Source organism: Pygocentrus nattereri, chromosome 3 (assembly GCF_015220715.1).
Source record: "Pygocentrus nattereri isolate fPygNat1 chromosome 3, fPygNat1.pri, whole genome shotgun sequence".
Classification (NCBI taxonomy): Eukaryota; Metazoa; Chordata; class Actinopteri; order Characiformes; family Serrasalmidae; genus Pygocentrus; species Pygocentrus nattereri.
Genome location: NC_051213.1, coordinates 2,777,753 through 2,801,007, shown reverse-complemented (window position 1 = coordinate 2,801,007; position 23,255 = coordinate 2,777,753). Strand labels below are relative to the sequence as shown.

General features: G+C 47.6%; 1 protein-coding gene across 2 annotated transcripts in view; it reads right to left on the bottom strand.

The window, feature by feature from the left end:
• dcun1d3 (defective in cullin neddylation 1 domain containing 3) overlaps positions 1–18,818 on the bottom strand; it is a 25,519-nt gene extending 6,701 nt beyond the window's left edge. The window contains exons 1-3 of one of the 2 annotated variants that reach the window (XM_037537334.1): positions 18,533–18,818; positions 12,758–12,829; positions 7,067–7,610 (exon numbers count right to left, since the gene is read on the bottom strand). In XM_037537334.1, the coding sequence (XP_037393231.1) occupies positions 7,067–7,497 (431 nt within the window). In that variant the 5' untranslated portion in view covers positions 7,498–7,610; positions 12,758–12,829; positions 18,533–18,818. The remainder of the gene's footprint in view (positions 1–7,066; positions 7,611–12,757; positions 12,830–18,532) is intronic. The other variant, XM_037537335.1, reaches the window with a different exon arrangement.
• Between the last annotated feature and the right edge of the window lie 4,437 nt (positions 18,819–23,255).

The following is a 23,255-nucleotide window of genomic DNA, read 5'->3' as shown; positions in this document are numbered from 1 at the left end:
GATTCGGGAGAGGCTCGGAGTAGAGCCGCTGCTCCTCCACGCTGAGAGAAGCCAGCTGAGGTGGTTCGGGCATCTGGTAAGGATGGCCTCTGGACGCCTCCCTAGGGAGGTGTTCCAGACATGTCCAACAGGGAGGAGACCCCGGAGAAGACCCAGGACACGCTGGAGGGATTATATCTCTCAACTGTCTTGGGAACGCCTCGGTAGGGAGGGAGGCCTGGGCCTCTTTGCTTAGGCTGCTGCCCCCGTGACCAGAACTCAGATAAGCAGTTGAGGATGGATGGATGGATTTTTAAATGTTTCGTTTTGTCTTAGGGAACAAAGAGCCAACAGAGAGACGCATCTCCAACTCCATCTTTAAACCAGATTAAAAGAACTTGACAGGAGCGGCGTTTCGTGATGCAGTGGTGATGGCGGCAAATAGAGGCACTGTGGCAGAAAATCTGCAGTAGAGCACAGCGTCTCATTTCAGTTCAGCCTTCACAGGTCTACACAGCCTTTGAAGTACGCAGTCTATAAAAGTGTGTCCTTTAAAGGCTGCGTGGATCATATGAACATTATAGAGCTTTTTAAATGAAACAGTAGAAGCCGTATCGCCCCCTACGCTTCCTGTAGTGTATTACAGTCTGTCAGAGCGACTGTGTGGATCATATGAACATTATAGAGCTTTTTAAATGAAACAGTAGAAGCCGTATCGCCCCCTACGCTTCCTGTAGTGTATTACAGTCTGTCAGAGCGACTGTGTGGATCATATGAACATTATAGAGCTTTTTAAATGAAACAGTAGAAGCCGTATCACCCCCTACGCTTCCTGTAGTGTATTACAGTCTGTCAGAGCGACCGTGTGGATCATATGAACATTATAGAGCTTTTTAAATGAAACAGTAGAAGCCGTATCGCCCCCTACGCTTCCTGTAGTGTATTACAGTCTGTCAGAGCGACTGTGTGGATCATATGAACATTATAGAGCTTTTTAAATGAAACAGTAGAAGCCGTATCGCCCCCTACGCTTCCTGTAGTGTATTACAGTCTGTCAGAGCGACTGTGTGGATCATATGAACATTATAGAGCTTTTTAAATGAAACAGTAGAAGCCGTATCGCCCCCTACGCTTCCTGTAGTGTATTACAGTCTGTCAGAGCGACCGTGTGGATCATATGAACATTATAGAGCTTTTTAAATGAAACAGTAGAAGCCGTATCGCCCCCTACGCTTCCTGTAGTGTATTACAGTCTGTCAGAGCGACCGTGTGGATCATATGAACATTATAGAGCTTTTTAAATGAAACAGTAGAAGCCGTATCGCCCCCTACGCTTCCTGTAGTGTATTACAGTCTGTCAGAGCGACTGTGTGGATCATATGAACATTATAGAGCTTTTTAAATGAAACAGTAGAAGCCGTATCGCCCCCTACGCTTCCTGTAGTGTATTACAGTCTGTCAGAGCGACTGTGTGGATCATATGAACATTATAGAGCTTTTTAAATGAAACAGTAGAAGCCGTATCACCCCCTACGCTTCCTGTAGTGTATTACAGTCTGTCAGAGCGACCGTGTGGATCATATGAACATTATAGAGCTTTTTAAATGAAACAGTAGAAGCCGTATCGCCCCCTACGCTTCCTGTAGTGTATTACAGTCTGTCAGAGCGACTGTGTGGATCATATGAACATTATAGAGCTTTTTAAATGAAACAGTAGAAGCCGTATCGCCCCCTACGCTTCCTGTAGTGTATTACAGTCTGTCAGAGCGACTGTGTGGATCATATGAACATTATAGAGCTTTTTAAATGAAACAGTAGAAGCCGTATCGCCCCCTACGCTTCCTGTAGTGTATTACAGTCTGTCAGAGCGACCGTGTGGATCATATGAACATTATAGAGCTTTTTAAATGAAACAGTAGAAGCCGTATCGCCCCCTACGCTTCCTGTAGTGTATTACAGTCTGTCAGAGCGACCGTGTGGATCATATGAACATTATAGAGCTTTTTAAATGAAACAGTAGAAGCCGTATCGCCCCCTACGCTTCCTGTAGTGTATTACAGTCTGTCAGAGCGACCGTGTGGATCATATGAACATTATAGAGCTTTTTAAATGAAACAGTAGAAGCCGTATCGCCCCCTACGCTTCCTGTAGTGTATTACAGTCTGTCAGAGCGACCGTGTGGATCATATGAACATTATAGAGCTTTTTAAATGAAACAGTAGAAGCCGTATCGCCCCCTACGCTTCCTGTAGTGTATTACAGTCTGTCAGAGCGACCGTGTGGATCATATGAACATTATAGAGCTGTTTAAATGAAACAGTAGAAGCCGTATCGCCCCCTACGCTTCCTGTAGTGTATTACAGTCTGTCAGAGCGACCGTGTGGATCATATGAACATTATAGAGCTGTTTAAATGAAACAGTAGAAGCCGTATCGCCCCCTACGCTTCCTGTAGTGTATTACAGTCTGTCAGAGCGACCGTGTGGATCATATGAACATTATAGAGCTGTTTAAATGAAACAGTAGAAGCCGTATCGCCCCCTACGCTTCCTGTAGTGTATTACAGTCTGTCAGAGCGACCGTGTGGATCATATGAACATTATAGAGCTTTTTAAATGAAACAGTAGAAGCCGTATCGCCCCCTACGCTTCCTGTAGTGTATTACAGTCTGTCAGAGCGACCGTGTGGATCATATGAACATTATAGAGCTGTTTAAATGAAACAGTAGAAGCCGTATCGCCCCCTACGCTTCCTGTAGTGTATTACAGTCTGTCAGAGCGACCGTGTGGATCATATGAACATTATAGAGCTGTTTAAATGAAACAGTAGAAGCCGTATCGCCCCCTACGCTTCCTGTAGTGTATTACAGTCTGTCAGAGCGACCGTGTGGATCATATGAACATTATAGAGCTGTTTAAATGAAACAGTAGAAGCCGTATCGCCCCCTACGCTTCCTGTAGTGTATTACAGTCTGTCAGAGCGACCGTGTGGATCATATGAACATTATAGAGCTGTTTAAATGAAACAGTAGAAGCCGTATCGCCCCCTACGCTTCCTGTAGTGTATTACAGTCTGTCAGAGCGACCGTGTGGATCATATGAACATTATAGAGCTGTTTAAATGAAACAGTAGAAGCCGTATCGCCCCCTACGCTTCCTGTAGTGTATTACAGTCTGTCAGAGCGACCGTGTGGATCATATGAACATTATAGAGCTGTTTAAATGAAACAGTAGAAGCCGTATCGCCCCCTACGCTTCCTGTAGTGTATTACAGTCTGTCAGAGCGACCGTGTGGATCATATGAACATTATAGAGCTGTTTAAATGAAACAGTAGAAGCCGTATCGCCCCCTACGCTTCCTGTAGTGTATTACAGTCTGTCAGAGCGACCGTGTGGATCATATGAACATTATAGAGCTGTTTAAATGAAACAGTAGAAGCCGTATCGCCCCCTACGCTTCCTGTAGTGTATTACAGTCTGTCAGAGCGACCGTGTGGATCATATGAACATTATAGAGCTTTTTAAATGAAACAGTAGAAGCCGTATCGCCCCCTACGCTTCCTGTAGTGTATTACAGTCTGTCAGAGCGACCGTGTGGATCATATGAACATTATAGAGCTTTTTAAATGAAACAGTAGAAGCCGTATCGCCCCCTACGCTTCCTGTAGTGTATTACAGTCTGTCAGAGCGACCGTGTGGATCATATGAACATTATAGAGCTTTTTAAATGAAACAGTAGAAGCCGTATCGCCCCCTACGCTTCCTGTAGTGTATTACAGTCTGTCAGAGCGACCGTGTGGATCATATGAACATTATAGAGCTTTTTAAATGAAACAGTAGAAGCCGTATCGCCCCCTACGCTTCCTGTAGTGTATTACAGTCTGTCAGAGCGACCGTGTGGATCATATGAACATTATAGAGCTTTTTAAATGAAACAGTAGAAGCCGTATCGCCCCCTACGCTTCCTGTAGTGTATTACAGTCTGTCAGAGCGACCGTGTGGATCATATGAACATTATAGAGCTTTTTAAATGAAACAGTAGAAGCCGTATCGCCCCCTACGCTTCCTGTAGTGTATTACAGTCTGTCAGAGCGACCGTGTGGATCATATGAACATTATAGAGCTTTTTAAATGAAACAGTAGAAGCCGTATCGCCCCCTACGCTTCCTGTAGTGTATTACAGTCTGTCAGAGCGACCGTGTGGATCATATGAACATTATAGAGCTTTTTAAATGAAACAGTAGAAGCCGTATCGCCCCCTACGCTTCCTGTAGTGTATTACAGTCTGTCAGAGCGACCGTGTGGATCATATGAACATTATAGAGCTTTTTAAATGAAACAGTAGAAGCCGTATCGCCCCCTACGCTTCCTGTAGTGTATTACAGTCTGTCAGAGCGACCGTGTGGATCATATGAACATTATAGAGCTTTTTAAATGAAACAGTAGAAGCCGTATCGCCCCCTACGCTTCCTGTAGTGTATTACAGTCTGTCAGAGCGACCGTGTGGATCATATGAACATTATAGAGCTTTTTAAATGAAACAGTAGAAGCCGTATCGCCCCCTACGCTTCCTGTAGTGTATTACAGTCTGTCAGAGCGACCGTGTGGATCATATGAACATTATAGAGCTTTTTAAATGAAACAGTAGAAGCCGTATCGCCCCCTACGCTTCCTGTAGTGTATTACAGTCTGTCAGAGCGACCGTGTGGATCATATGAACATTATAGAGCTTTTTAAATGAAACAGTAGAAGCCGTATCGCCCCCTACGCTTCCTGTAGTGTATTACAGTCTGTCAGAGCGACCGTGTGGATCATATGAACATTATAGAGCTTTTTAAATGAAACAGTAGAAGCCGTATCGCCCCCTACGCTTCCTGTAGTGTATTACAGTCTGTCAGAGCGACCGTGTGGATCATATGAACATTATAGAGCTTTTTAAATGAAACAGTAGAAGCCGTATCGCCCCCTACGCTTCCTGTAGTGTATTACAGTCTGTCAGAGCGACCGTGTGGATCATATGAACATTATAGAGCTTTTTAAATGAAACAGTAGAAGCCGTATCGCCCCCTACGCTTCCTGTAGTGTATTACAGTCTGTCAGAGCGACCGTGTGGATCATATGAACATTATAGAGCTTTTTAAATGAAACAGTAGAAGCCGTATCGCCCCCTACGCTTCCTGTAGTGTATTACAGTCTGTCAGAGCGACCGTGTGGATCATATGAACATTATAGAGCTTTTTAAATGAAACAGTAGAAGCCGTATCGCCCCCTACGCTTCCTGTAGTGTATTACAGTCTGTCAGAGCGACCGTGTGGATCATATGAACATTATAGAGCTTTTTAAATGAAACAGTAGAAGCCGTATCGCCCCCTACGCTTCCTGTAGTGTATTACAGTCTGTCAGAGCGACCGTGTGGATCATATGAACATTATAGAGCTTTTTAAATGAAACAGTAGAAGCCGTATCGCCCCCTACGCTTCCTGTAGTGTATTACAGTCTGTCAGAGCGACCGTGTGGATCATATGAACATTATAGAGCTTTTTAAATGAAACAGTAGAAGCCGTATCGCCCCCTACGCTTCCTGTAGTGTATTACAGTCTGTCAGAGCGACCGTGTGGATCATATGAACATTATAGAGCTTTTTAAATGAAACAGTAGAAGCCGTATCGCCCCCTACGCTTCCTGTAGTGTATTACAGTCTGTCAGAGCGACCGTGTGGATCATATGAACATTATAGAGCTTTTTAAATGAAACAGTAGAAGCCGTATCGCCCCCTACGCTTCCTGTAGTGTATTACAGTCTGTCAGAGCGACCGTGTGGATCATATGAACATTATAGAGCTTTTTAAATGAAACAGTAGAAGCCGTATCGCCCCCTACGCTTCCTGTAGTGTATTACAGTCTGTCAGAGCGACCGTGTGGATCATATGAACATTATAGAGCTTTTTAAATGAAACAGTAGAAGCCGTATCGCCCCCTACGCTTCCTGTAGTGTATTACAGTCTGTCAGAGCGACCGTGTGGATCATATGAACATTATAGAGCTTTTTAAATGAAACAGTAGAAGCCGTATCGCCCCCTACGCTTCCTGTAGTGTATTACAGTCTGTCAGAGCGACCGTGTGGATCATATGAACATTATAGAGCTTTTTAAATGAAACAGTAGAAGCCGTATCGCCCCCTACGCTTCCTGTAGTGTATTACAGTCTGTCAGAGCGACCGTGTGGATCATATGAACATTATAGAGCTTTTTAAATGAAACAGTAGAAGCCGTATCGCCCCCTACGCTTCCTGTAGTGTATTACAGTCTGTCAGAGCGACCGTGTGGATCATATGAACATTATAGAGCTTTTTAAATGAAACAGTAGAAGCCGTATCGCCCCCTACGCTTCCTGTAGTGTATTACAGTCTGTCAGAGCGACCGTGTGGATCATATGAACATTATAGAGCTTTTTAAATGAAACAGTAGAAGCCTTATCGCCCCCTACGCTTCCTGTAGTGTATTACAGTCTGTCAGAGCGACCTGTGTGGATCATATGAACATTATAGAGCTTTTTAAATGAAACAGTAGAAGCCGTATCGCCCCCTACGCTTCCTGTAGTGTATTACAGTCTGTCAGAGCGACCGTGTGGATCAGATGAACATTATAGAGCTTTTTAAACGAAACAGTAGAAGCCGTATCGCCCCCTACGCTTCCTGTAGTGTATTACAGTCTGTCAGAGCGACCGTGTGGATCATATGAACATTATAGAGCTTTTTAAATGAAACAGTAGAAGCCGTATCGCCCCCTACGCTTCCTGTAGTGTATTACAGTCTGTCAGAGCGACCGTGTGGATCATATGAACATTATAGAGCTTTTTAAATGAAACAGTAGAAGCCGTATCGCCCCCTAAGCTTCCTGTAGTGTATTACAGTCTGTCAGAGCGACTGTGTGGATCATATGAACATTATAGAGCTTTTTAAATGAAACAGTAGAAGCCGTATCGCCCCCTACGCGTCATGTAGTGTATTACAGTCTGTCAGAATGTACAATAATAATTTAAATTCATAACAAAATATCGTACCAATACAAACCACCTTTTGGCTTCTCACCTTGTAAACTTGCACATTGTTGCAGCCTGAAACTTCCACGCCAGCACCAGGACTTTAAACTCGGCCGGGTCGACGTGCAGGTCGTTACAGAACCTCTCCATTCCCTCTTCCAAGATGGCGTCCTCATGTTCGTCTTTATACCGCATGAACATCTCCTCTATCCGAGCCAAAGAAAGCCCGTCCCCCTCCTGATCAGGCTCCTCCCTCCGTACGTCCCCCGACGACAGGGGTGGAGCCACAGAAGTTTCCACGGTAACCTCTGGAGATTTGGTGCCATTGACATCAGCAGGGAATTTGGATTCATCTTTGTGGCCTCCAGTCCCGCCCACTCCACCTGCTGCTTTTTTATGTGACTTCCCAGCATCCTTTTCACCACTTTTGCTGCCCAGAGAGGATGTGGGGTTTTTACATTTAGTCACACACTGGCCCATGACGTCCTCTCGCGCTCTGCCTCGCTCTTCCCCTCGTTCTCTCTCGCTCCTGGCTCTCCTCCTCAGGCTAGACCCCGCTGCTCCTCCAGCCACCTGACAGCAGTCACCATGCCCTGACGAATCAGAGAGACAGCGTCAGAGAGACAGCATCAGAGAGACAGCATCAGAGAGACAGCATCAGTCACCACGCCCTGACGAATCAGAGAGACAGCGTCAGAGAGACAGCATCAGAGAGACAGCGTCAGAGAGACAGCGTCAGAGAGACAGCGTCAGAGACAGCATCAGTCACCATGCCCTGACGAATCAGAGAGACAGCATCAGAGAGACAGCATCAGAGAGACAGCATCAGTCACCACGCCCTGACGAATCAGAGAGACAGCGTCAGAGAGACAGCGTCAGAGAGACAGCGTCAGAGACAGCATCAGTCACCATGCCCTGACGAATCAGAGAGACAGCGTCAGAGAGACAGTGTCAGAGAGACAGCATCAGAGAGACAGCATCAGTCACCATGCCCTGACGAATCAGAGACACAGCATCAGAGAGACAGCATCAGACACCACGCCCTGACGAATCAGAGAGACAGCATCAGAGAGACAGTGTCAGAGAGACAGCATCAGACACCACGCCCTGACGAATCAGAGACACAGCATCAGAGAGACAGCATCAGACACCACGCCCTGACGAATCAGAGACACAGCATCAGAGAGACAGTGTCAGAGAGACAGCATCAGACACCACGCCCTGACGAATCAGAGAGACAGCATCAGAGAGACAGCGTCAGAGAGACAGCATCAGAGAGACAGCGTCAGAGACACAGCATCAGAGAGACAGTGTCAGAGAGACAGCATCAGACACCACGCCCTGACGAATCAGAGAGACAGCATCAGAGAGACAGTGTCAGAGAGACAGCATCAGAGAGACAGCGTCAGAGAGACAGCATCAGAGAGACAGCGTCAGAGAGACAGCATCAGAGAGACAGCATCAGTCACCACGCCCTGACGAATCAGAGACACAGCATCAGAGAGACAGTGTCAGAGAGACAGCATCAGTCACCATGCCCTGACGAATCAGAGAGACAGCGTCAGACACCACGCCCTGACGAATCAGAGAGACAGAGTTAGAGGCCCTTCCCCAACAAATATGAATCAGAGAGAATCACAAAGATTCTTTAGTAGCCCCCCCCCTATAGCTTTATCCTTTAGTAGCCCCCCCCTCTAGCTTTATCCTTTAGTAGCCCCCCCCTCTAGCTTTATCCTTTAGTAGCCCCCCCCCCCTATAGCTTTATCCTTTAGTAGCCCCCCCCCCCCTATAGCTTTATCCTTTAGTAGCCCCCCCCCTATAGCTTTATCCTTTAGTAGCCCCCCCCTATAGCTTTATCCTTTAGTAGCCCCCCCCCTATAGCTTTATCCTTTAGTAGCCCCCCCCCCCCCCCTATAGCTTTATCCTTTAGTAGCCCCCCTCTATAGCTTTATCCTTTAGTAGCCCCCCCTCTATAGCTTTATCCATTAGTAGCCCCCCCCCCCCCCTATAGCTTTATCCTTTAGTAGCCCCCCCCCCCCCCCCCTATAGCTTTATCCTTTAGTAGCCCCCCCTCTATAGCTTTATCCTTTAGTAGCCCCCCCCCTATAGCTTTATCCTTTAGTAGCCCCCCCCTCTATAGCTTTATCCTTTAGTAGCCCCCCCCCTCTATAGCTTTATCCTTTAGTAGCCCCCCCTCTATAGCTTTATCCTTTAGTAGCCCCCCCTCTATAGCTTTATCCTTTAGTAGCCCCCCCTCTATAGCTTTATCCTTTAGTAGCCCCCCCTCTATATCTTTCAGTAGCTCCACAGCACCCCAACTTTTACACACACACGGTCAAAAGTCAAAGGACTTTTTATTATTATTATTATTATTATTTTATTATTAGACGTTTATCTCTGGGGTCATCGCAAACTAATTGTGTATGCTGAGAAAATGCGCAACAAAGACCACCTTCAGCGCCGCATCGTGGAGGCTTCTGACAGCATAAAAAAAAACAACGGTGTCCTGTGACTTTTGACTCCCCATATATATCTAGAACCATGCCCCATTATACTGAGGTAAGAACTTAAGAAGTGTAATATTTATAAACGGCTACTCATCTCAGTCAGTTAAGCACCGTGTAACTAAAACCACTGGAGTCTAAAATCTACAATACAAGCTAAATTCTCCTATGGAGTCAGGCTGAGGCCACGGATGAGGTAGAGGCACGTACGCTACCTTTACATCTCTATCTGTACGTTTATCTTCACAGTCTCAGCTCCATCAGAGCGCGAGTGACGCCACTGTGCCTCGGTCCGATCCTCTGAGTCACGGGGTGTGTTCAGCGATCCTCCCGCTGTGTGAACGGATAATGAATCAAACCTTAACCCCACTGCACTGCGTAAGAGCGGCGCTCCCCGCTCGGTTCCCACCCACAAGCCCAGGGCAGCGCTTTACAGGCCTGACCTCTGACCTCTTAATGCAGGAGAGTAAGAGCACATTTAGCCAACACAGCGCAGAGCAGAGCGCCCAACTCGACTGGTGCAGCACGCACGGCCACACGGCCGCATGATCCTCAATCACTCAAATAACTTAACCAAAAAGAAAATCATAGTATTATAAATAAATAATGAAAACGCAGAGGCTCAAGCAATAAACGAAAGCTTGAGCGCATAACAGCTGGTCTGCGGCCGACGCACGGAGTCGTGGCGGCGTTTAGGGCCGACGCACGGAGTCGTGGCGGCGTTTAGGGCCGACGTAGCAATTCATCTTTGTGGAGTTCAATTTCATTACATTCTTGCCAATAAAGCACTGATGAACTTCAGAGGCAGAGAGGGGCAGAGGCAGAGACAGAGCGAGCGAGCGAGAGAGCGAGAGAGCGAGCGAGAGAGCGAGAGAGAGAAAAAAAATGGAAAACTGGCTGGAAAACTTGAGCAGTGTAATGAGGGACCCAGCCTCTCTATGGGAGACACAATTAAATGCCTCCTCTAAACGGACGACCTCGTCCTACCGTCACCTACCAGAGAGCGGCTTCAACAAAGTTTAGAAATCTTGGACAACTGTAAAAATTGGGCTTTGAAAATAAACAAACAATCAAAAAAACAAAAATGAAGGGAATTATATTTACACAATTGACAAGACCACCATTGAACAATCTAAACCATGCACTTATTTGGGCATTACTGTAAATTCCACAGGAAGTTCTGATTTGGCTGTGAAGGAGCTCAGAGAAAAAGCGATGAGAGCTCTCTGCTATTAAAAATCAATCAAATTTGACACACCAATGACAATCTGTGAGCTCTCAGACAGAGCCGGTTACCCAGACAGGCCAGACTGCGCTCTCACTGTGAGCTCTCAGACAGAGCCGGTTACCCAGACAGGCCAGACTGTGCTCTCACTGTGAGCTCTCAGACAGAGCTGGTTACCCAGAGAGGCCAGACTGTGCTCTCACTGTGAGCTCTCAGACAGAGCCGGTTACCCAGACAGGCCAGACTGCGCTCTCACTGTGAGCTCTCAGACAGAGCCGGTTACCCAGAGAGGCCAGACTGCGCTCTCACCGTGAGCTCTCAGACAGAGCCGGTTACCCAGAGAGGCCAGACTGCGCTCTCACCGTGAGCTCTCAGACAGAGCCGGTTACCCAGAGAGGCCAGACTGCGCTCTCACTGTGAGCTCTCAGACAGAGCCGGTTACCCAGAGAGGCCAGACTGCGCTCTCACTGTGAGCTCTCAGACAGAGCCGGTTACCCAGAGAGGCCAGACTGCGCTCTCACTGTGAGCTCTCAGACAGAGCCGGTTACCCAGAGAGGCCAGACTGCGCTCTCACTGTGAGCTCTCAGACAGAGCCGGTTACCCAGAGAGGCCAGACTGCGCTCTCACTGTGAGCTCTCAGACAGAGCCGGTTACCCAGAGAGGCCAGACTGCGCTCTCACTGTGAGCTCTCAGACAGAGCCGGTTACCCAGAGAGGCCAGACTGCGCTCTCACTGTGAGCTCTCAGACAGAGCCGGTTACCCAGAGAGGCCAGACTGCGCTCTCACTGTGAGCTCTCAGACAGAGCCGGTTACCCAGAGAGGCCAGACTGCGCTCTCACTGTGAGCTCTCAGACAGAGCCGGTTACCCAGAGAGGCCAGACTGCGCTCTCACTGTGAGCTCTCAGACAGAGCCGGTTACCCAGAGAGGCCAGACTGCGCTCTCACTGTGAGCTCTCAGACAGAGCCGGTTACCCAGACAGGCCAGACTGCGCTCTCACTGTGAGCTCTCAGACAGAGCCGGTTACCCAGACAGGCCAGACTGCGCTCTCACTGTGAGCTCTCAGACAGAGCCGGTTACCCAGAGAGGCCAGACTGCGCTCTCACTGTGAGCTCTCAGACAGAGCCGGTTACCCAGAGAGGCCAGACTGTGCTCTCACTGTGAGCTCTCAGACAGAGCCGGTTACCCAGAGAGGCCAGACTGCGCTCTCACTGTGAGCTCTCAGACAGAGCCGGTTACCCAGAGAGGCCAGACTGCGCTCTCACTGTGAGCTCTCAGACAGAGCCGGTTACCCAGACAGGCCAGACTGCGCTCTCACTGTGAGCTCTCAGACAGAGCCGGTTACCCAGACAGGCCAGACTGCGCTCTCACTGTGAGCTCTCAGACAGAGCCGGTTACCCAGAGAGGCCAGACTGCGCTCTCACTGTGAGCTCTCAGACAGAGCCGGTTACCCAGAGAGGCCAGACTGCGCTCTCACTGTGAGCTCTCAGACAGAGCCGGTTACCCAGAGAGGCCAGACTGCGCTCTCACTGTGAGCTCTCAGTGGTGGAGGCAGAGCTGCACTTCCTCACAAAGCGTCCAAGATAAGACTCTGCAGGAACTGAGAAACTGCCGTATGTGTTGGGAAAGCAGAGTGAGCTGATCACACGCAGCGAGATTTATTGATAAAGATTATTAGGTCCTGAAATTGGTCTTGACTATTTCCTTTTCTTTGATTACTAATAACTCTGTAAATAATTTATTTGTTAGTGTTCTACTATAATCTATAATCTTTTCTTTTTATGTTCATGAGTTTCTTATTAAATGCTTTGGCAACAGTGTGTTTCATTACATTCATGCCAATAAAGCACTGATGAACTTGAGAGAGAGACAGATGGTCCTCTGACACTCCACAGCATTAAAGCAGGTCTGGAACCTACAGATCTCCATGGAAACTCAAATGTAAACAAAGTGGACCATTCCGGAACGCTGCGGTTGCTATAGAAACATTTGTGTGGGTTGGGGGTTACTCACCCGAGCGTTTGAGCAGCGGACAGCTGGGTCACCTGAGAGAGATCCATCGCCATGACCTTAACATCCACTAACCTGAGAGAGAGAGAGAGAGAGAGAGAGAGAGAGAGAGAGAGAGAGAGAGAGAGGAAATCAGTTACGAAACCCCCGAGTTCGGTGAAGTCCCTGAACCGAAGAAACTGAAAGTGTTATTAGGCCCTAAACGCTGCTCCGGCGGATCTGCAGAGCCACAGCCTGAGAAAAACAGATATAGTTCATTATAGAAAACATTGAAATACATATGATACATAAGACTCACATGGCAATGTGTAACACTAAATGTATTAAATGTCTAAATTCTACATGCATTAACTGTGTGTGTGTGTGTAACACACTGATGTATGTTACATGCTTTGGAAAACCGAGAGTACAGAGAGAACCGAGAGTACAGAGAGAACCGAGAGTACCGAGAGAGGGAGTACCGAGAGAGGGAGTACCGAGAGTACCGAGAGAGGGAGTACCGAGAGAGGGAGTACCGAGAGAGGGAGTACCGAGAGAGGGAGTACCGAGAGTACAGAGAGAACAGAGAGAGAGGGAGTACCGAGAGAGGGAGTACCGAGAGTACCGAGAGAGGGAGTACCGAGAGTACCGAGAGTACAGAGAGAACCGAGAGTACAGAGAGAACCGAGAGTACCGAGAGAGGGAGTACCGAGAGAGGGAGTACCGAGAGTACCGAGAGAGGGAGTACCGAGAGTACCGAGAGAGGGAGTACCGAGAGAGGGAGTACCGAGAGTACCGAGAGAGGGAGTACCGAGAGTACAGAGAGAACAGAGAGAGAGGGAGTACCGAGAGAGGGAGTACCGAGAGAGGGAGTACCGAGAGTACAGAGAGAACAGAGAGAGAGGGAGTACCGAGAGTACCGAGAGAGGGAGTACCGAGAGTACCGAGAGCGAGAGTACCGAGAGCGAGTCCTGAGAGCGAACACAGCGAGCGAGTCCTGAGAGCGAACACAGAGAGCGAGCACAGAGAGCGAGCACAGAGAGCGAACACAGAGAGCGAACACAGAGAGCGAACACAGAGAGCGAACACAGAGAGCGAGTCCTGAGAGCACAGCGAGCGAGCGAGCACAGAGAGCGAGCACAGAGAGCGAGCACAGAGAGCGAGCACAGAGAGCGAGCACAGAGAGCGAGCACAGAGAGCGAGCACAGAGAGCACAGCGAGCGAGCACAGAGAGCGAGCACAGAGAGCGAGCACAGAGAGCGAGCACAGAGAGCGAGCGAGTCCTGAGAGAGAGCACAGAGAGAGAGAGAGAGAGCACAGAGAGAGAGAGAGAGCACAGAGAGAGCACAGAGAGAGAGCACAGAGCGAGAGAGAGAGCGCAGAGAGAGAGAGAGAGAGCGCAGAGAGAGAGAGAGAGAGCGCAGAGAGAGAGAGAGAGAGCGCAGAGAGAGAGAGAGAGAGCGCAGAGAGAGAGAGAGAGAGCGCAGAGAGAGAGAGAGAGAGAGCGCAGAGAGAGAGAGAGAGAGCGCAGAGAGAGAGAGAGAGAGCACAGAGAGAGAGAGAGAGCACAGAGAGAGCACAGAGAGAGAGCACAGAGCGAGAGAGAGAGCGCAGAGAGAGAGAGAGAGAGCGCGCAGAGAGAGAGAGAGAGCGCAGAGAGAGAGAGAGAGAGCGCAGAGAGAGAGAGAGAGAGCGCAGAGAGAGAGAGCGCAGAGAGAGAGAGAGAGCACAGAGAGAGAGAGAGAGAGCGCAGAGAGAGAGAGAGAGAGAGAGCGCAGAGAGAGAGAGAGAGAGAGAGAGAGAGAGAGAGAGAGAGAGAGAGAGAGAGAGAGAGAGAGAGAGAGAGAGAGAGAGAGAGAGAGAGAGAGAGAGAGCACAGAGAGAGAGAGAGCACAGAGAGAGAGAGAGAGCACAGAGAGAGAGAGAGAGAGCGCAGAGAGTCCCGAGAGAGAGCGAAAGAGCAGAGAGAGATCTACTCACTCAAAGCTCTGCATTGTATAAACAGGAGATTGTGGTGGTAAGTATTTTGAGTCATAATGAGCTCTGGGGCCTCAGACTCATCAGAGGACACTGCAGTACCTCCTACACTCACTGCGCTCTCTCCCCAGACACTGCGCTCACCTGCAGCACTCAGGTAAACACAAAACTCTCTGATCACAGCCTCAGTTCCACTGTCCGCACTCACACAGACCTACAGGTGTACAAACAATGAGCACTGCCTCACAGAGAACGCTTACCCTCACCGGTTCTCAACCACTGGATAACTGAACGATGAAGACGCAATCAGAGCGGTTTGGTGTGAAATGCTCTGTTCTAGAGAAACTTAGAGTCAGGCCTGTTCACAGTGGTGTTGATAGGAACCAGACGTCCACCTCTAAAAGTTCCCTCATAGAAAATTACCACATCAAGTGGTTGTAAATGATGTAAAAGATGGTTCACACTCGTTTAGTGAGTGAATCAAATCAGTTTGTCTAAAATGAACCATTTCACAAGGAAAAACTTTAGCCTGTAAATTCTTTAATTTAGTCTAAAGACTAAATCATTAAAACTGTAGAATTTCCATCATTGGTGGACTTTCCCTTTAGCAGGTCACTGAGACAGAGATCCGTCTTACTCTAAATATAATTATGTCATAAAATGACGTGAGGCGATGACCATCACCCTGAACGAAAGGACTGGGCATGTCAGGGCAGAACACCTCCACACACACACACACACACACACACACACACACACACACACACGTTTCCATTCTGCTAACTAGCTGCTCACTGAATCTATTACAGTGACACGCCGCTCGCCCCGGTTCATTACAGTTGACCGGGTCTGTCACGGCGCTGTTTAGTTGACCGGGTCTGTCACGGCGCTGTTTAGTTGACCGGGTCTGTCACGGCGCTGTTTAGTTGACCGGGTCTGTCACGGCGCTGTTTAGTTGACCGGGTCTGTCACGGCGCTGTTTAGTTGACCGGGTCTATCACGGCGCTGTTTAGTTGACCGGGTCTGTCACGGCGCTGTTTAGTTGACCGGGTCTGTCACGGCGCTGTTTAGTTGACCGGGTCTGTCACGGCGCTGTTTAGTTGACCGGGTCTGTCACGGCGCTGTTTAGTTGACCGGGTCTGTCACGGGGCTGTTTAGTTGACCGGGTCTGTCACGGGGCTGTTTAGTTGACCGGGTCTGTCACGGGGCTGTTTAGTTGACCGGGTCTGTCACGGGGCTGTTTAGTTGACCGGGTCTGTCACGGGGCTGTTTAGTTGACCGGGTCTGTCACGGGGCTGTTTAGTTGACCGGGTCTGTTACGGCGCTGTTTAGTTGACCGGGTCTGTCACGGCGCTGTTTAGTTGACCGGGTCTGTCACGGGGCTGTTTAGTTGACCGGGTCTGTCACGGGGCTGTTTAGTTGACCGGGTCTGTTACGGCGCTGTTTAGTTGACCGGGTCTATCACGGCGCTGTTTAGTTGACCGGGTCTGTTACAGTGGCAACATTGATACGAATAATATAGTGATAATAAACAAGCAAGTAAATTGTCCATTTAAAATTCCAACTCTGCACCAAATCTTTCTTACAGGTGTAACAGAATCAAAACTGAATCAAAGCCAAGTTACGGTGAGCACTTTAAACAGCGGAGCCGCGGATTCGCACCTCGCTCTTTCCTGGTTGTTCACACGACTCTGTCAGCAGTTTCCTTTCACAGGATTTTTGACGAAAACGGTGTTGAACTGTGCGTGAAAAGCTTCAATAAAGCTGTCAAACTACAGCTGTATGCAAAAGTTTGGGCACCGCACTGGTTTTCTAACTGCAATTAAGTGAACACGTCGTCTACTGACATCACACACCTGCACACTTTAACACGGAGCTGAATTTATCGCTGGTTTTTTCCAATATATGTAAACTCAGTCATATTTAAGCGTCTTCTCTGCAGAGGATGTGTAAACTTCCTTAACATCATCTGACCAGGGCGCCCAAACTTTTGCATGCTATGGATTTGGAAACTGTGGGTAACATTTATTCGGTATTATTGATTTGAATTGGTGGGAAAACCGCCGATTCTGGATATTGCTCTAAAAAGTCACGTTTGAAACTTTTGAGCAACACATTTGTACTTTAATGCAGCGTCATGTGACCGATTTCTCTCACACGCCTCTTACAACACAAACCCACGGCGTGGTGGAGGGTCAGGGCTGGACTGAGGAGGAGACTAAAGGGACGCTGACGATCTTCAGCTCTTACTCAACACACGGCATCAGTGCTAACGATCGAAAACGGGTTTGCGCTGTTCAGACTCAGACGCCTGCGCTTCTTCCAGAAGTCATAAATTCTGAGGGTGGTTTATTTGCTGAGGAGGAATTCCACTGCCTGTCTCCCCCCAAAATGTTCTGCATAACTAAACGGCTGAGACGTAAACAGAGCCGGTTCAGAGCGAAACGCTCCGTTCTAGAGAGTCAGAGCTGCTCACAGTGGTGGTGATGGGAACCAGACGTCCCTCTAAAAGCTCCTCACAGAAAGTTCCTACATGAACTGGTTCTGAATTCACTGCCTGATGACTGAGACGCTGTTTTATGAGAGTTTAGAGAACTTCAACTCCATTCATGGTGGAGGGAGACATGCAGCGCGCTGTGCGGCAAAATAGTCCCAAAAGAAAACTCAGTATTCCAGATTTTCCACTGTTTTCCATCATCGATATTCCATATAAACTCAGAAGACTCGTGTAGGTTCTCTGGAGGTTCTCTGGAGGTTCTGGATGGTAAATAAAGTGTCTATATCTGTGTTGTAGTCATGGCGACGTCTGGTTCCCATCACCACCACTGTAAAGACGTCTGGACCATCTCACACCAAACCACCTGAATCTCACCTCACACTCTGAGTTATGAAGACTATTTTTTTAATTGGGTGGAATTTCCCTTTAATATATGTTGAATCTTTACCTCAGGAACAAAAACATGACATCTACTGTAAAACTATGCATTGTTACAGCACTAATAGCACCTATAACACCTTAACCTCTCTATTTAAAGCACTGTCATCCCGTTTCTAACGCTTTTTAAGCCTTTAAACATCCGTCTGACTTGAAGCTCTGCTGGTTGTGGTGGAAGGTTAGACGAGAGAACCAGTTTTAAAAAGTTTAAAAACAAACTTCTCCAAACTAAACCTGTGTTTTCGAGCCCTATTAGTCGGGTTTTCGCGGTCCTCTAGCCCACTACCGTTATATTTTAACACGTTTTATGTTGTTAAGCACTCCTAGCTCGGTTCCTAAGGCTGAAAGACGACGGATAAACCAAGATTACTGAAGTTTATTAACTTATTACCTGATAAACACAGACGACGCCGAGGTTAGCTCCCCGTTCACCAGCTTCTCGTTCGAATGTTCTCGTTCCACCTTAAACGGTGCAACAGCTATTATAACGCCTCAGGCGCCGGACAGTAACTGCTGCACCATTTAAGGTGGACCGGGAAATTGTGACCAGAAAGCTGGCGAACACGAAGCTAAGTTCGGCAATAGTTGGATTAGTGGCTTTGGCGCTCTGCTAGCCAGTCAGCCTTCGCTGTGGCGATAAAACAGCCTCTTATTTTAGCCAGGAAGCTAAGCTAAGCGGCACAGCTGGCGAACTAACTCCGCGCACTTTCCGTTTACTTTTCCGTTAGCGTTAGCAACATGCTAATTAGCTCAGATGCTAGCCGTTTCCTCATCCTCTTTCCCTTCCAGCCGATTCGCGCACCGTAAAGTCGATCAGCGTGGGGGGAGGATGAGCCACCGGGCTCGGGAGCGAGCGCGGAGCCGAGGCGTTAGAGGCAGAGACTCACCCGTGCGAAGAGCGGAGAGTTTGTGGATGTTTCAGAGCAGCTGCGCATCGCCGCGGTGTCGCCGATACTTCCACATAGACACAGCGAGCAGCCAGCCAGCACCACAAAGCGCCCCCCGTCTCTTCTCCCGCCGCAAAATTCACCCCGGAGCGCCTCAGCCACCGCCACCAGCAGCTCACATCGACGCTCGGAGACCCACCACTTTATTACAGGGGCTGATCGGCGAGCCGCTGTCCGCCACAGAGCGCTTTTCCCCTTCTTTGTGCTCCTCTTCTGCTGCTCTTTAGTCAATGACTGAACATTATGGGAATTTTTCCCTCCGTCACGTCCTGTAAGCCAGAGCGGACAGCTCAGCGACCCGGACTGGATTATCTGCGGCCAGGATCTGGATCGATTCTGCCCTCAGGCGCTGTGTCGCTTAGGGGTCAATTAGACCCAAATCAGTTTGTTCAAAATATTTTCTTTCAGTGACTTAAATGTCGCTATAATAGATCCAGTGAGTTAAATATCATTGTAATGGATCCAGTGAGTTAAATATCACTGTATCTTTTATTGTGATGCACTTCGAATTTGAAGCTCTCAATATTCAAAAGCCTAAATATCGGGAGCTTCAAATTAAAAGAGCATTCACAGGAACATCAGCTCACTGCTACAAATACTGAAAGCTTGACCGAGGTACAACGAACGGTTGCTAAGCAGTGAAAAGGAAGGACGAGGAGAGCGTCTGGATGACTGGCCGAAACAAATCTGAAATTCAGAGCTCATTTTTTTGATGTGCCACCTGTAAATTTCCCACTACGTGTCAAAACTGTGAGTTTTTATGATTGCATAATCATCATAATTGCTCGTGGGGGTCCCCTAGGTACTCGGACCCCAGGGCACACACCCAGAGCCAGAGAGGGACTTGTTATCAGGGTGGGAGTTACATGAAGCAGATCAGCCCACCTCAAACTCTACACAGGTGTGTGTGCACGTCTTTCTAAGATCTCTGCATTTTCATCGTCTTCATTTTTTAATGAATATGCATCCAAGATGGTTTGAGTGGTCGGCTAACAATGTGTCTCCCAGGTCAGATCCACCAGGACTCATGTTAATTCCAAGGGTGAACAGGGCGTAATTTGAACTGCCGTTCCACCTTAAGTAGTGCAGCAGTTAGACTCTAGAGCCTGTACAGGTGTCTGAATGTATTTGCTACATCATTTAAGGTGGAATAGGAGATGGGAATAAGAAGCTAACTAGAGCTTATCTAATCTTTTACATGTTTTACACAAACCCATTCAGAACAAAACTAATTCCACTGCTTTACCTTTTTCCGAGTAAACGACTGCCCACCTGTCCGGCCGGACACTGAAGGACGACTGACTGCCGAGCCCTCCTGCTACCCTCTTCAGACCAGCTGCCCACGCCCCAGCTACCACCACCTACCTTGGACCAGCTGCCCAACCTACACTGATGTTCTCATAGACTCCTGGCTATTCCTAATACTAACACTACTGCTATTAGTGTTAGTGGTGTAATCACTCTGTAGGTAGTCTGACCAGAGGAGGACGGGTCCCCCCTGGTGAGCCTTGGTTTCTCCCAAGGTTTCTTCCTCAGCTCTGAGGGGGGTTCTCCTGGCCACCATCGCCCCTGGCTTGCCCACTGGGGGTTTTCCATTCTTGATAAAACTTTGACTTAATCAGAATCAGATTCCTTTATTGATCCCAGAGGGAAATTGCTGTTGTTACAGTTGCAACCATTTATGTAAAACAATAAACACTTTAATAATTTAAAACAAAGATAAAGAGAAATTTGCAATATTGTACACAAGATTTAAGCTCTTATGAATTCAGTAAAGTGGCTGTGATGATAAATATTAAACATCTAGTATAAAGCAGTTCAAATTAGTGTCCCTCTGAGTTTTTGCACAGTTATTATTATTACCCATATGAACAGTTTGGTATTGAGTTTTGTGAATCACACACTGAGGGAGGAGTTATAGAGTTTGATGGCCACAGGTAAGAATGACCTCCTGTGGTGCTCTGTGGTCATTTCGGTAGAGTGAGTCTTGAACTGAATGACCTCCTGTGTCTCATCACCGTTTCGTAGAGTGGGTGGGAGCCATTGTCCGTAACGGCCTGCAGCTCAGACAGCGTCCTCCTCTCCGACACGGCCGTCAGCGAGTCCAGCTCCACACCCACAACATCACCGGCCTTGTGGATCAGTCTGTTGAGTCTGTTGGCGTCGGCCACCCTCAGCATCCCCAGCATGCAACAGCATAGAGGACAGCACTCGCCACCACAGACTCACAGAAGATCCTGAGCATAACTGGACTTAACTGGAATTCTGTGAAGCTGCTTTGTGACAACAAGAGTCATAAAAAGCGCTACAAATAAATTTGACTTGACTTGACTTGACTTGACTTGACTAATCTCTCTCCACTCTACGAGACTCGGTTCTGCAAACCAGGAGAGGTTCAACCCTTAAACTAGTGCAGAAGCACACTTGTAACATTTATAGTTAGGCTATAGTGAGCGTTCATCTGCTTATATACCGAGTTTAGATCGTCCTGACTCTCCTGAGTACCCACTCCGGCACTGCACGCACCTATAAACCCCCCAAGATGATTTGGGCCTGCCTGGGACAGAAGGTTTCTGATGGAGCTCCATATGTCCGCTGTGTTCAAAAAGGCAGCGTCTCTTCTTCTTACTAATTTTTGAAAGCCAGCAGCCGATCTTTTTAGGAGAACAAACTTTTCAGAGCTCCAAAAACTGGTAGAAGAACATTAAAAGCAGTTAAAAAAGAGAAGACAAGCAATGCAGTGACAGGATATGAGCAGCATGTCCCGTTCTGCTAGTGTATGTTAACAGTATTCATGCTGTTACACTTTAAGGCCAATATATTGTGAGAATATCGTCAGGTGACCAATTTCTGCTCGGAAATCATCCATCCATCCATTTTCCAAGCCGTGCTCGGAAATCATTACTTTTTAAATGACCAACGCAGAAAGGCAGCAACTGAAACGAGAGGCAGGTCTTTGCTTGGCCTACTATTTCTCTTATGGTTACTAATAGGAACCCACTCTAACAAAAACCCCAAGCCTGGCACAAAATAAGCCTATAAACACATAATACACCTGAACCTGGACACACAGTAACTATGACCAGTGCTTTTATTACCACAGACATGTGCCTCCCATGAGCCTCTTGGAATGGAAATCTGAATAGTTGAGCCTCGACGCTCATGACTTCTGTCATGATGACATCTCATCACCACTGGTGGACAGTAACTGAGTAACTGAGTAACTGAATAACTGAGTATCTGAGTAACTGAGTATCTGAGTAACTGAGTAACTGAGTATCTGAGTAACTGAGTAAATGTAATTAGTTTCTGTACTTTAGTATTTTTGGTGTATCTGTACTGAAGTTTCTCCGTTCTGGACTTTTTCCTTTCACTCCACTACATTTCAGAGTCTAATATCCGACTTTTTCCTCCTACATTTTGAGAAATCTGTCGTTCCTTTTGGTTTCTGTGTGTATAAAAACGTCACATGTCAAAACGAAAGAAGCGCAAAGCCAGAGCACCAATCAGGGCCCAGCGGTCACTTTGTTTAGAGCTGGTTTTGACCTGTTGGTCATACCGACCCAGTGCAGCACGCGGTTCAACGTCAGCGCAGCAGCGTAAAACTTTGGGAGAGTCTGTTCAACATAAATGATGAACTAACCTAACTTTGTGTAAATAGAGCTCAATATAGAAATATGTCCACATATGCAGTCGAGACTGACGCGGCTTTTTTCTGAATTTCTACAAACACCATTTCATTTTATAGTAAATGAGTTTGGGCTGGTTTATGTTTATGAACAGACGCCTACAGATCAACATAGTAAAGGAGCTCATCTGTGATCCTGAGTTTAAAGCCAGTTTTTATTCAACTTAAACTTGGAACTAAGTTGTAAATAAATCTGAAACTGAAACTTTGCTTGTGTGTAAAAAGTGATTTCAGAGCCACTCGGTTCTCCCTGATGGAAACTGTTTACCTTCAGTGTTTTGTGCTTCTGATCATTTTAATAGACGTCAGCGTCACTAATTAATGACGTTCTATTAAAAGACTGGTTTACCAAGAGAGACGCTGGAGGACTTTCACCTGAAATGAGTTCATGAAGCCAGTCTGGTTATAAAAATGATAACAGGACATCAGAGCCAGAATTCCTCTTTTAGTACTTTTACTTTATACTTAAGTACATTTGAAGGGAAATACTTTAGTACTTTTACTCAAGTGGAGGTCTAAAGGGAGGAACTTCTACTTTTACTGGAGGAATATTTTACCTTGGGGGTCTCGACTTTAACTCAGATACATGGTTTGTGTACCACTGGTCATCACATCACAGATGCACACTGCAACTGACTACAGCCAAGTGTAGCACTGCATCCGGTCCAGATCCGTAAAGCAGGGAGCTGAGGCCCAGAGCTGGTGGGTCTGTGAAAATTCTTTAGCTTTATATCAGAAACACTTCACTCAACACGAGCTGTGGGCTGTACGGACTGAACTGACTGGACTGAGGCACTGCCAGTGTTTACACACCGCAACCCAGCAGTACAGCGAGGCATGGGCCCTTTAAGTGAACTCTGTCGGCCTCTGTGTCGAGCCGCGCGGGCGGGTCAGGGCTGAAAGTGGACAGACGCTCCGTATCGCGGTTATTTGTCCCAGTGACGTCACACCCGTTTACAACAGACCAGTTATTTG